Source organism: Podarcis bocagei, assembly GCF_964188305.1.
Source record: "Podarcis bocagei genome assembly, chromosome: 14".
In the NCBI taxonomy this organism is placed as follows: domain Eukaryota; kingdom Metazoa; phylum Chordata; class Lepidosauria; order Squamata; family Lacertidae; genus Podarcis; species Podarcis bocagei.
Window position 1 is genome coordinate 22,702,260 of NC_138139.1, and position 14,394 is coordinate 22,716,653.

The following is a 14,394-nucleotide window of genomic DNA, read 5'->3' on the forward strand; positions in this document are numbered from 1 at the left end:
ATGGATAGTGCACTAACAGAATCCCAAACCTGCCTTAAACCTCTGATGCAGTGGTAGCCGATGTGGTGCCCTCCAGTTCTTGTGGACTGAAACTCCAGCATGGCTATTGGTCAGGGATGATGGTAGTTGTAGCCTAGGATGTCTGAAAGGCACTATGTCGGCTACCCCTTCTCTAACACCCGGGACTGACATTTGAAACTGATGCACTGGGTGGGGCAGATTTAACATGAACCTTGTGAAATGTTCCTTGGGATGTCTCCATATCTTGCACCCAATTTTGTTTGTTTTTTTGCTTGCTAGTATTGTCTTGCTTGCAAAGCCTTCAGGGTTCAGAAACTGCCATATTTTGATCCAATCAGCAATCTCATTTTGAGTAAGAACCTTAGCTTGGTGTTGCTTCAGCAATTTTTGTTGCCTCCTCACCAAGGGTGTTTCCTACCACTGTAATTTTGGTCTGGATGATTACAGTGTTGCTAACACCTTGTGAGAAGCTTTGATGCGAAGGGATAATGGAAAATCCCAGCGGAGCCAAACTGATTGTATGCTAATGTTTTTCTTGGTATTGGCCATCAAATCTGCCTGTAGTTATTTCTGCCCCAACCACAGATCTTTCACCACCACCACTTCTTTGGCTCAAGATTTTCCTCCCTACTTTTTTCTCTCAGTGTCATATCCGAGATGTTTCCGCAGATGTTTCCACACTGGTTCCATTCAGTTTATTGTAATAGCTGTCAACTAAAAAAATGTAGCAGGGAGCCTGGGAATCCTGCAAAATATCCAGCAATCGCTTGTGGAGAAGTCTTGGTGCCAGCACCAAGGAGAACCTTTCACCCTCCAGATGTTTTTGGACTGCAGCTCCCATCATCCCTGACAATTGGCCATGCTGTCTTGGCTGATGGGAATTGGAGTTCAACAACATTTGAAGGAACAAAAGTTCCCTACCATTGGCTTAAGGTGAGGGTCTTGCCCACCTTTGGTCCTCAAACACACATATACACACACACACACACACACACACACACACACATCTGAAGGTGCCAAGGATTAAACCGGAATCTTTATGCATGCAAAGCATGAACTATGAGCTGTCTCTAATAAGCTCTTTAAGAAAGTAGGGTGAGATTGTCTTGTTTTTCATGTTCTCCTTTTGAAAACAGGTTTTCAGGTTTACCTCTATGATCATGCCATTTGGGGGCGGATGGATGTGGGCTAATGGAAGCTAAAGACTCCTGATGATTTTATCTCAGTCTTTGCATAAGTATCAAGTAATGCAGAGAGCATTGTAGAGCCTGGGCCACACCTCTGCCTTAAAAACCTCAGGTTGGGATAGCTGTGTCAGTAGAGCGTGAGACTCTTAATCCCAGGGTCTTGGGTTGGAGCTCCACGTTGGGCAACATATTCCTGCACTGCAGGGGGTTGGACCAGATGGCCCTTGTGGTTCCTTCCAGCTCTACAACTCTATGAGTCTAGGTTGCCATAGCCAATATCTGCCTCTCTTTCTACCATAAACATTCTCCACTGGTTAAAGGCAGACACTTTTGTAGAAAACCCCAGAGACGTGGTAAAGTATGCTACCGTATTAAAACATTGTCTTCTCCTTCAAGTTCACTCTTGAGTCCCGTTCCCCCCAGTTGTGACAGAAGAGTCCTTGCTGCTACAGTTGCGGTACGTCGCACCATCTTGCTTTCCGGTGTGTGAAGCAGCAGGTCAGGAGCTGTTCCAATGCAACAACAAATGAAAGCAGAGCGAACTCAGCATCTTCGGAGCTGCTGTTCACACGTTGGTCACCAGTCATTTTATAGTCAGTTATCCTTTCCAGGTGCTTCCTATCTCACATATCCCAGCCTGGGCTAAAATTGGCGATGACAAGGTAAGCACCAGCTCTGGCATCCGCATGCTCACCCTGGATGCATGCTCCGCCCTGGTGTCCCGGGGCACCTAACAGAATCTCCAAGCCAATGGTAATCATTTGCAAAACGGCACATCAAATTGAACTACTGATTCATCTCCTCTGTGATGCAGCTTGTTCTGTAAATCATGTCTGTGGTGCTGATTCTCTTGAGTTCTGCATAAATCATATTTACCCACAATCGTCTTTTCCTCTTAACCTCTTGTCCCATTGAGATTCACTGGCCTCTCTGAAGGCTCACTTTTTCCTTTTGTTTATTAGTAGACTAACCGTCTTCCAGTAGGGAGTTAGATTGCCCCAGAAGTGGGAGAGATTTCCTGCTCTGGGACATATATACCGAAGGATTTGGCTTCTGTTCTCCTTTTCGTCTTTACTGATTTGGGACACCATTGTTGTTTCATGGTTGATCAAAGAAATTACTCAGATCACTTTTGCCATTTAGGACCTTGTTTGGTGAACCAGCTTCTTTTGGCTTAAGTTTCTCTTTTTTTAGCAGGTCATTTTTCCATTAGAGGTCACTACAATTAGACAATTCTGTCTCCAAAAGTGGCAAGTTCTGTTCAGTATCGAAGAAAGTAATGCACGTTTCCATTTCCTGTTGCTCACATTTCCATGAAGTTAACTGGGAGAGTGTGGGTGGCTATTGTGGTTGTCTTTACCAAGAGCTGTTGAATTTTAGCACTAATTAAAAATCTGATTATACTGCCAGGAATCAGCACATCCTGTGTCATGGAGTTGCAAATCCTGATTCTCCTTTTAATCTTACACCACTTCATTTTAACTGCACCGAGAGTGGCAACACCTTTGCTATTCACTTTCCCCCAAACAATTCATTAATTCCCATGTGTTCTATATCCCTGGAAGCATCTCTATAGTCTTTCCAACCTCCTGCCACTCAGAATCTCAGATCAGACTAAGAGTGCAGGATCAGACTAAGGGTGCATTTCCTCAACACCCTGTTTCCAGAAGCAGGCAGCCAGATGCAGCTAGTGTTCCATGGACCACAATTTCGGAACCTCTGCTCTAATCTTATGATGAGGAATCTATTGCTCTCCAGATGTTGTTGGGTTCCAACCTTCCAACATCCCCAGCCAGCATGGGAAGATGCTAGGGGCAATGGGAGTTGGGAATCCAAAAACATCTGGAGGGCCACAGGTTTTCACACCATTACCATAACATAAAGCTATGGTTTTCCCAGTAGTGATGTATTCCCAGTAGTGATGTATGGAAGTGAGAGCTGGACCATAAAGAAGGTTGATCGCCGAAGAATTGATGCTTTTGAATTATGGTGCTGGAGGAGACTCTTGAGAGTCCCATGGACTACAAGAAGATCAAACCTATCCATTCTGAAGGAAATCAGCCCTGAGTGCTCACTGGAAGGACAGATCCTGAAGCTGAGGCTCCAATACTTTGACCACCTCATGAGAAGAGAAGACTCCCTGGAAAAGACCCTTATGTTGGGAAAGATGGAGGGCACAAGGAGAAGGGGACGACAGAGGACGAGAGGGTTGGAGAGTGTTCTTGAAGCTACCAGCATGAGTTTGACCAAACTGCGGGAGGCAGTGGAAGACAGGAGTGCCTGGCGTGCTCTGGTCCATGGGGTCACGAAGAGTCGGACACAACTCAACGACTAAACAACAACAACAACCATAACAGCCATTTTGTTGAGCATCTTTGGTGCCTTATCCCACTCCACTCCACCCCAACCCCCAATTGTGGTATTTGAAGGCTTGTTTATACAGTTTAACAGGCTCAAGTAGTAAATATTTTATTGGGCTGTTTAGCTTCAGGCCACATGTGGGTGTTTGGGTGGGGTGTCCTTGTGTTCAAATGTTCCTACAAGGAAGAAACTCCCTGCATATAGATAAACGAACTGTCAGGGAGAAATGATGCTGAGCCTGTCTTAATGACCTGCTAGCTTTCTATGTTTGTGGAGCTTTCATTGAAAGAGAAACTGCAGTCTTCCTACTTGTAACCTGAAAAGATTCAGACCAAGATCAGCTTTCCTACTTGATTCTACAGGGATTCATCTTGTTAACATCTCCTTATTCTTCTGTTTTATCTTGTAACTTCACCTATCCCAAACATCCTGCGACTTAAATACCTTCAACTCAGCAAACGAACACTTGGGCAATGCGGCTTAAGCAACTCAGCCTACCTGGAACACTGTGGAACTGGCAGCAACTTTGCTAGTGAAAGGATACAGTTTTCACACACACCCCTTGCTGCTCCTATCTCATTCAACTTCAGAGTGGCTTTGTTAAAAGAGAGAGAGAGAATAGGGAATGGTGCCATTTCCTCTTCAGCGGCCGAAAATTCCAAGAAGCTGGATGGCTTCTATATAGTGTGAAGCTCTCCTCCTTTTTTATTGACTTCCTCTTCAGTCAAAAACAAAAGCAAAAACCCTTGGCTTTTATACAACATCCCCACTCTGGAATGTGTTTCGTGGAGAGTAAGTTGGCCAACGTTGGAGTCCAAGATCGAAATCTGATGCTGCAGTCAAGAGTGTAAAATGTTCCTGCCAAGGCAAAGATCTTCCTGAAAAGAACATGCTGGTCTCCACCCAATGAATTTTTTTCAGTTTATAGAAAATCAAAGAAGAAAGCGTTTAGTTTTCTTATTGGCCCAGAAACCTGTCAGTCAAGCGAGCTGAACAGGATATGTGGTGAAAAGGAACATCTCAAAATGCTGCATGAAGAAAATCAGCAAAGTGACCTTTTCTCACACTTCCTTCACTCTGGTACATTATCCGTAAACACTTGCCTGGTAAGCTCATTCAGAAACCATTCTTACTCCCCAAAGCTGAACGTTCTTGTGGCAAAAGCAATACCCATTTCAGAGGATTCCGCCCCTGAATGTTTGAGAAAAATGCTTGAGGGCAAAAAGCATCAATGGGAGATGTCCTTCCTCGGTTTCCTGTACAACCTTTTGCCTTCTACAGGTTTTTCCTCAGCACTTTCATGGCTTCACATAGCAACTGGAAACAGCAATGCAGTAATAAGGGATCTTGGGATTCCCTTCTGGATGTAATGTCACTTGGAAAAACCACAAAGGGAAGAACAGCGCTTTCGATTTTGTAGGAAAATACTGCCCAGAAAATCCATACCAACCAGATCCACTTCAGTAGTGGGGAGGGCGGCAGTGGTGCTCACCTGACCTCTGGTTCCTGTGCTGCTGCCATATGCCAGGATGGAGAAAGGGCAGGGCAAGGTTGGCACATTGCAAATGCACCAGCAGCTCCTCTCTCTCTGCAACCATTTGTTCAGACTTGTGAATGTGATTCTGTTAATCAATTCAGGTGCAAGTTCCAACCAGACTCTCAGTTTCATCTTTGTATGTCGCTATTGCATGACAGGAGTCATTCTGCTCCCATGCTAACACCCTTGGCATCACACAGCAGTGTGCTTTGGTGGCAGCCCCAAGTTCCCAGAAAACTTGATTGTTCTGGGAAACCCCATTGACATGCAGATAATAGTTAGCTTTTTTCCTGGGATTCCAGGCAGCTTGCTTCTCTGTGTGTGAAGATGAGAAACCATTAAATATAAACCACTGGGTGCAGATCATGTGGGCACGCAGGCAACTTCCTTCCTCTCCAAGTGGGATGGAGCCACTATGCCAGCTTCCCAGTAGGTGGGTCACAGTGGCTTAACAGTGTGGGGAGGCAGAAGGGAGACTGGTGCGGTGCGGTGCAAGCACAATTGCGGGATTGTCTCCGCTGGAAAGTCTGCACTATTCTAACCTCCCTCCTACATTGCCCCTCTCCTTCCTGGTGTGGACGAGAGTATTTGAGAATTATTTTAGGGTTGCAAAGATCTAGAATTACAGAGATGGAAGGACCAAAGAGTCATCAAGTCTCTCCTTCTGCAATGCAGGATCTGCTAAAGATCCTTTTATTGAAAGGCTGTATTGCTTGTGAGGAACAGGTAGAAACCCAGCAGAGAGTCTTCTTCTTTAGGTAAATTTCCCCAAGGGAAGCAGGCTTTTTGCACCCATTTTCATAGTCAGGGCTTTTTCTCAGCCGGAACTCATGCCTCCATCCCCAAACCCAGCACCTCACTTACCCAGTTTTGGGGAAACAGAGCAAGGGCTGGCGGGGGGCATTGAGTGTTGCTGAGGACCACCAAAAGTGACCGAGGGCCGTATGCGGTGGATCACTGTTAGAGCATGAGACTCTTAATCTCGATCATGGATTTGAGCCCCACATTGGATGAAAGATTCCTGAATTGTAGGGGGGTGGTCTAGATAACTCTGGTGGTCCCTTGCAGCTGGGATTCTGTGAATGTAGCCAAGCTGTTTCAAAGAAGGTTTTACTTCATCATGCCAGCTTCAGCTAACCTTGCAGTTTTGTTCTTCCAGCTACATCCCAAGAATTTGTTTTCGATAACAAGTTCTGAGAACACCACTTTTCCTTTGTCGTGTAAGCATCCAATCCTCGTTCGCTTCCATCATCACCCCTTGTCAGCAACCTCAAGCAGAAGGTTTTCAGGCCTGGGGTCTTTTACTCCCACACCGATAAGCAAAAGTGACCCTTCCTCCCCCCACCCCCACTAGGAACCTGGCCAAGCAGCTCCATCCCACCTTGCAAGCTAAGTATGGGCCTAGCCCCATCTGAAGGGCTGAGCAGGCAGAGCCATTTCAACTGCCAAGACGATCTGCGATGACAGCACTCGATAAAATGCACCCCAACCCGAGAAGTCTGTTTTTTGGCTAGGGAAGCATTCATAATGTGAAACAAAGTCTAATAACAAGGAGCTCTTTAGCTCAACTCTAAGCTTTTGTCTTAGGGTTAACAAAGAAATTCCGTAACAGCACCAAAATGCTTATTATATCGGCCTTTGTTTCGTTGCCAGGAGGAGATTTATAATTGGACTCGCTGGGGAAGCAATGGGATGTGATGACTTGTGCAGGGCTGCCTGAGCTTTTGACATTCTCCCAAAGTCACATACCCTGAAGTAGTTAGCGGATTTCAATAACAAAGCCAGCAGAATTTATAGGAAGCCACGGAGTACATGATTAATTGTGAATTATTGTAGTCTCCACCTGGTTAAAACTGAGCAGTAACTTAAGAGACTAGTTTGATATTGAGTGCTGTTGGCTTTTCTGGATTCTGGAAAATGAGAGACGTGGAGGTCATAGAATGGTAGCGTTGTAAGGGGGTCATCTAGCCCAACCCTCCTGCTATTCAGGAAACTTGACTAAAGTATCCATGGCAGGTGACCATCCAACCTCTGTTTAAAAATTCCAAAGGAAGGAGATGCCAGCACTTTCTGAGGGAATCTGTTCCCATGTCAAACAGCTCTTACTCCCCCGATCCACTAAGCTTGTAACTCTAGCAAAAAAAAAGGGGGGGGGATGATATTTGTCTGGCATGACTTGTTTCTGAGAAACCCATGCTGGCTTAGTAATCACAGCATCCTTTTCTAAGTGCTCGCAAACCAAAAGCTTTAATTACCTGTTCAAGAACTTTCCCTGGTATTGATGTCAAGCTCAATGGTTGGTAGTTACCTGGGTCTTCTCCTCCCCCTTTTTTAAAAATGGGGGCAATATTTGCCCACCTCCAGTCTGCAGGGACCTCACCTGTTATCCAAGATTTTTCAAAGCCTGTAGACAGAGGCTCTGAGATTACCTCCGCAAGCTCCTTTAGTACTCCTGGGTGCAGCTCATCAGGCCCTGGAGATCTGAATTCATTTAAAGTAGCTAACCACCTCTTTTCCTAACCTGGGCTGCAGCTCCCTCCTCACATCTTTATTGTGTTATCACCAGGCTGGGCACTGTGAGGCAGAGGAGATAAGTAACTTTTTCTTATTAGGCTTTGCAGGCTTGCAGAGGCAGGAATTGAAACAACCATTTTTTCCAGTGATACAAAGGGAGCAGGGCAAACAGATTTCTCCTGCGACTGGTGGAGGTGGGAAAGCTTTTGTTTTTTCAGGATGTCCTCACAATCAAACACGTGGCTATAATTCTTTTCATACTTCCTTAGGAGCAAGCCCCATTGGAGATGGTGGAACTTGTTTCTGAGTAAAGAATCACAATGGGTCTGTGTGTTGTATACAGATTGCCAATGCAGACTGGATTGTACTGATGGACTCAAAAGTTTTAATACCATTCTATAATTCTCCCATGATGCATCTGGGTTATTTGAAACTCCTCTCCCATGTGACTATCCATCGTACGCTACTGTCAATTAAAAAGGAAGATTGTCTTATCACCGCATGAATAGCTTGTTAATAGGCCAACTGAAGGCCATCACCCAGGCCTATTCACAATAATTTTAATTTATTTTTACATGTTGGGATTAACACGAGTTGACTTTCTCAGTGGATTTAGGTACCTGGAATTATTATCCTTGTAACTATTCAGCCGGGCTTCGAAATGTAGCTCAACACATCCTAGCTTGAGGCAGCTGTTTTTATAGAACGTCTCGAGTCGTGAACTGGTGACATTTCACATAATTTCAGAGCAGATTCCAGAGTCCACTAAAGAGAGAGAGAGAGAGAGAGAGAGAGAGAGAGAGAGAGCAACGAAATAGTCTTGAACATGCAAAACAGGCAGAAAGATCTTTTCTTGTGCTTTTCCTCTCTTGCTTGCACTACACAAAAACAACAGCCTTCTTTATGTGTTCATGGATGAATGTCCCATTAATATTTCAACAAACTTCCAGATAATACACTGGGGTGGGGTGGGGTGATGAAGCATTTCCTCATAAACACAGCCTCAATATCTTTAGACCCATAGGAAGCTACCTTCTGCTGAGTCAGATCAGGGGACCATCTAGTTAAGGATTGCCTTCATTGACTGCCAACAGCTGCCCACTGCTTCAGACAGGACATTCCTACCTGGAGATGCTTGGGACTAAATTTGGTACCTCTTGCATGCAGAGCAGATGCTCTACCACTGAGCCACAGCCCTTCTTGGCTCAGTCACAAGCAAATCCAGCATGTGCACACCCAGAACTGGACAGTAAGCCCAGTTCCTATTCTCTCTCTGTGCTCAGCATGCCTGTTCTTTTTTAATTTGTGGAGGCTTTCCTCCCTGTGCGCTCCTGTGGTAATCATCGCGGACCCCCAGAAAACATTGTTGCCTTTTGACGGCGAATGCAAAGTGAGTCCTTAGCTCAGGAAGTGCCAGTGGGCGATTTGAACAAAATGATACCTCATCAATTGTCTGTGCGGGGCTTTTCCTTTCCTTCTATCTGATGGTGTGCCAAGTTTATCCTACAGTATTTACACTGTGATTTGTTTGTTTGGATACCCTTGTGAGCATTGCTCTGGAAAAGACAAAAGAGAGAACCCCAGGAAGTTTATGTTTTGCGGTCAAGCTGGTAGAGTTTATGCTTTAATTTTCCCTCCTAGCTTTACTCTGTCTTCATGGAAACTTAATAGAGAAAGGGGAGTGGGGGACAATGACGGACAATTGCCGTCAGACTAGCTACTAACAGAGGAGTCTTTTACTAATTGTAGACCTGGGACAGATCTGAAAGGCCAGTGAATGAATGCCTGCACTTGTTTTGCAATTTTTATCCCAAAACGTTCTAAGGCCATTGTGCACTTACCTGTGAGCTCATGAGGGCTTACCTTTGAGTGGAGATGCATGGGATTGCACTGATGTTGGATGGAAAAGTCTGAAATGGAAGCACCGGGAATATTTCCTCCTGCAAGAGATTGGTGGGTGGAACTTGCTTCACGTTTAAAGTGCAGTGGTAGAGTCGCACAGCTATTTCACACAGCAATGGGTGTTCATTGAGAGAAAATCAGACTTAAACACTGATGAATTTTCAAATGCCCAAGAAAATGTGGAGAACTGAACATAAGAATGGAAAAATGAGAAACTGAGGGAAACCGAAAGTTGCCCAGCCCTGGGAAGTACTGGTGACACAAGGACAATGTACTGGTAGTGCTACTACACTCACTGCCCCTCCTGCGTCCTACTTGTTCATGAGTATTTATGATGGAATAGAGTTCCAGTTTTACATGAATCAGTTTTTACTGACCTGTTTTTTCTTCTCTTCCTCCTTCTCCTCCTTCTCCTCTGTATTTTCTACCAAATTATTCTTTGTTCTCAAGCACCTTCGGTTCAAATGTGCCTGGCCTCTGTTTTAGTGCAATGTAACCTGGGACGATGTAAGTTAATCTGTACATTGAGTTTCTAAACGTGCGGATTCCGGTGTAGGGTGCAGATTTGGCAAGAGTGTTTTCAGATCAGTTTCAACCTCTGATTTGCTGCCTCTTTCTTCAATCAAAAGTAGCCTGTTTCCATTCCTTCTGAACAACACCCAGTGTCCTTTGGTTTAACTATATGTTCTGCTGCTGTCAGCAATGGATGTGTGTGTGTTGACATCTGTGAACGTTGACTAATACTCTTCGTCCCCTCCCCACTTAGCGTGTGAAAGACGAAAGGAGTGATGATGAAGAAGAAGAAGAAGATTCCTTCAGTGATGTCGAAGAGGAGTGCACCAAAAACGGAAGCAAGAATGGATTGAGCTACCCTCTCCTAAACAACAACAATCATTAGCGTGTTGCCAGGGCCTTCTCCTCAGGGTGCTGTTTGCTGCGCCTGAAACCCATCCTACAGTAGAGAGCTTAGCGTCAACATCTTAACTGGAGTCCATGATTGATTTTATTGCCGGCCAGTTGAGCTGGAAGAGAGCCCAGTTTCTTAAAAGAGCAAGAATAATTTGCTTAACTCGACAAAATGTGTTTAATGGGCCACTTTCTAACACAGTGCATACGGGTGCATGGCAAGCCTGACCTTTTCAACTCTTGAGAATTCTCAAGGATCGCCAAACAGTCTTTGGAGTGTCATCGTTTTGAACCGAGCTGCTCACACATTTAGAATTTGATAAGCGCTTTAAACAGTTTTGCCGAGTCTCTAATAATGTTTTAACATTATTTCATAAGTGCAGGGTTTTATGTGAAGTTGTTGCCACCAGAATTTTTTCAGTAAGGCATTAGGCCATCTTTGTTGAGTTTCAAGCCTTCATTGGTTGCTTACCTGAGAATGTCCTTCTAATTCTCTCTTGGGAGGGTTGACCTTAGGAAGAGGCAGCATGGACCAAACTCTACCAAGGTTCTTTGTGACATTTTCCTCCAGAATGACAATTGACCATTAAGCCGCTCTGGGAATTGTTGTTAAGTTGGTTTGTTACTTGATGGTAGAAGCACACGACATTGTGGGAGGGCCCAGCGGCCACCCTGGTATGTGGGGAGCCTGAGAACATAGACTTTAGACTGAGCCAGATCTATCTTGCTCAGCATTTTCTACACAAGCAGTTCTCCAGGGTTTCAGATAGGATTCTTTCCCCAGTTTTACCTAGAGATGCCGGGCATTGGACCTGGGGCCTTTTTCGTGTAAGGCAGATGCTGTACCTTGGAGCTACAGCTCTTTGCTGCCCTGGAAGATGGTCCAAATGGCATCTCTGGTGGCTTACCACACGGTGGCTGCATGGAGAGCTGGGAGCTCCTAGTCCTAGCCCAGGTGGTTGCTGACAGCTCGGCACCACCTTCCTATCTCTGGAGTTAGAGATTTCTTGCTGGGCCTCCAGCAGCCTTGTGCAAATTGTGGGTGGCAGTGATCCCATGCATAGGTCATTCTGGAGTTGAAGGGCATGGAAGGCCTTGGTTGGGCTATATTGCTTCTTTCTCGGCTCAGTTGTGCCAAGTGGGAATTGCATTTTTTTAGGAAAGCAGCTCATTTGACGATGCCTTGAAGCCCTACAAAGAATTCCTCTTCCTTTATGTTTTTGTTACACTGCTTTGCAGTAAGGTGTCCATTGAAGCCTGCTGCTTTCTCTCTCTAAAAACAATCTATCCTCCAAGAAACCAAGTAACACATCTGGAGTCCATGACTGCCTCTGTTTCAGGTTGGCATAATAATAATAATTTATTTATACTCCGGCCACCTGGCTGGGTTTCTGAAGCCACTCTGGGCAGCTCCCAACCAAATATTAAAAATACGATAGAAGATCAAACATTAAAAACTTCCCTAAACAGGGCTGCCTTCAGATGTCTTCTAAAAATCAGATAGTTGTTTATTTCCTTGACGTCTGTCTCCCATTCCCAATGGGCACCAGCAACCACTAGGCCAAACAACTGCCCAGTGAACGAGACACTGCTTAGTGATACTTCACGGACTCCTACTTAAGAACTGGCCTCTTTTCTTCTCAATTTTGCATCATCTCCGCTCCAAAGTGGGGTTTTTTTAAAAAAAAAAACAACCTGAGGAAACTAGAAATAATTATTCTGAGGTTACACAATTCATCCCCCAAGAGATTCCACAGGTGGCATCTCCCCAAGCCCCAACTCATTTAGCTGCTTATCTGGTAGGGAGAAAGGACAGCAGCAATTTCTGGATCAGCCTTCTCCAATTTGATGCCCTGAAAAGTTTTTGGACCGGAACTACTATCAGCCCCAGATTTGGGAAGGCTGATCTAGAGGAACAATATTGGCTCTGTATTCGTGACTTTATCCCCCCCCCCCATTTGAACCGCACAAGTGTTGTAAAATCTCCCCTCTTTGGTCTGGGAGGGGGTGGGATGTGTGTGTATTCTGTATGTATAAATTGCAACGTCACCTACCTGTTAACGTGTGTACGTATTTATTTATATATTTACCTCTGCCTTTATATGAAAATGCCCAGCGAGTTGCTTTTTTTGCTACGTTTAGGCAAAGATTCAAGAGAGCTAGGACTAACCTTATTGTTGGACCAATCCTAGGTGGAAACCTAGGACCGCACTTGATGCGAGGAGCTATCCCTTCTTGGCAGTGACTTGGCGTGTTCAGTTCGGCCACTGATTGTCAGATGGGAATGAAAAAGGGGCAGAAAGGAAAAGGGTCAGGAAACGGCCCCGACCTCCTGTCTCAGCAGAAGCAGCAGCAGATGGATCGATGAGGAGCCTTGTGGAATTGACCAGCATCTGAGACGGGTGAACAGCAAGTAGCCTGTAGGACCAGTGACTGGTTAGGGAAGGGCCGTAGCTCAGTCGCAAAGCACTCATTCTGCACACAGAAAGCCTCAGGTTCAATCTCCAGCATGTTCAGGGAGGGCTGGTGAAAGTATTTTGCTTGAAACCTTGGAGAGCTACTGCCAGCCATTGAAGACAAAAACTGAGCAAGATAGGCCACTGAACTGACACAGCATCAGGCAGCTTCCTATGAAGAGAAGGGGCAAGCCAGAGATCTTAAGGTGGGTGTGAAAAAGGGCCCCACCACGGCTGGCAAGGCTGCTTCTCCAAATGGGATCAGTGAGGAGAACAGAGGCGCCAAGGAAATCCAGGATCCAGTGCAGATATGGACATGCAGTCTGTGGGTGGGTGGAAGTTATTATTACTTTAAGACTTCAGGATGTTGTACTTGAGGTTCCAGTACAGAAACTGGTTTTTCAGTAAACCTTTTAAAAAAATGTGTTGTCTCGTCTTCTTTTGTTACATCAGTTCCATTGTGATGACGATAGCCTGCTTTATTTTTTTATGAATGGTTTCCCGTAAAATACCTGAAATGTGATTTTGCAATGAGAACATCAGCAATAAAAAACAATTAAAGACAACTCCATATGTTAAAAAGAAATAAGAAGAAGAAAATAAAGAACCACCTGGTGTGTAGTGAGAGTAATTGCAAAGGGAAGGTGCCACCACACTAAAGGCCCAATTTCTATACCATACATACAGGGTACCTCCTGATGAGATTCTATCTGCAGTGTGCCTTCTCCTGCAGAGTGGAATGATTTGGGGGGGCATATAATGGGTGAGATGATATTTTAAATGGTGGCAATTAGAGTTTAAATGTACAGTCGTACCTTGGGTTAAGTACTTAATTTGTACCGGAGGTCCGTACTTAACCTGAAACTGTTCTTAACCTGAAGCACCACTTTAGCTAATGGGGCCTCCTGCTGCTGCCGCGCCACCGGACCACGATTTCTGTTCTCATCCTGAAGCAAAGTTCCTAACCTGAAGGACTATTTCTGGGTTAGCGGAGTCTGTAACCTGAAGCGTATATAACCTGAAGCGTATGTAACCTGAGGTACCACTATATTAGCAGAAGTTTGAACTGTGCACTGAAATCCCTGCTTGGAGGAGAACCCCAAGACCTTGACTGTGGAAAATAGGAAAGCTAAGTTTATTACTGGAAATACATGTTGGATAGGAAAGAACTTAGTTCCAGCTAATTCAAGTGGGGCTTGCCTTACCCTGGACCCTCCAAGTGTTCCTATTCAGGGATAGTCCCGGATTTACAGAAGCTGTCCCAGTTTCTGATTGGATCCCAGAATGTCCCACTTTTCCTCAGGATGTCCCTATTTTCATCAGAAATATGTTGGAGGGTATGTTACCCCACATTTGGCTGGTTGACATATCAGCAGAATGGGCACTAATACAAGTGCCACCACTACAGGGCTTTATATACTAATAGTAACCTTTCCTGGTATCAAATCGGCAACCAGCACAGATCTCTGAGCACAGGTGTTATATGCTGACAAGGCCTCACGCCTGTCAG

General features: G+C 45.0%; 1 protein-coding gene across 3 annotated transcripts in view; it reads left to right on the plus strand.

Annotated features, from left to right (window-relative positions):
* The window catches only part of LOC308573786 (ceramide synthase 3-like), an 81,024-nt gene extending 68,543 nt beyond the window's left edge, over positions 1-12,481 (plus strand). For all 3 annotated transcript variants that reach the window (XM_081171105.1, XM_081171106.1, XM_081171108.1), the window contains one exon: positions 10,289-12,481. In XM_081171105.1, the coding sequence (XP_081027231.1) occupies positions 10,289-10,420 (132 nt within the window). In that variant the 3' untranslated portion in view covers positions 10,421-12,481. The remainder of the gene's footprint in view (positions 1-10,288) is intronic.
* Positions 12,482-14,394: the final 1,913 nt, after the last annotated feature.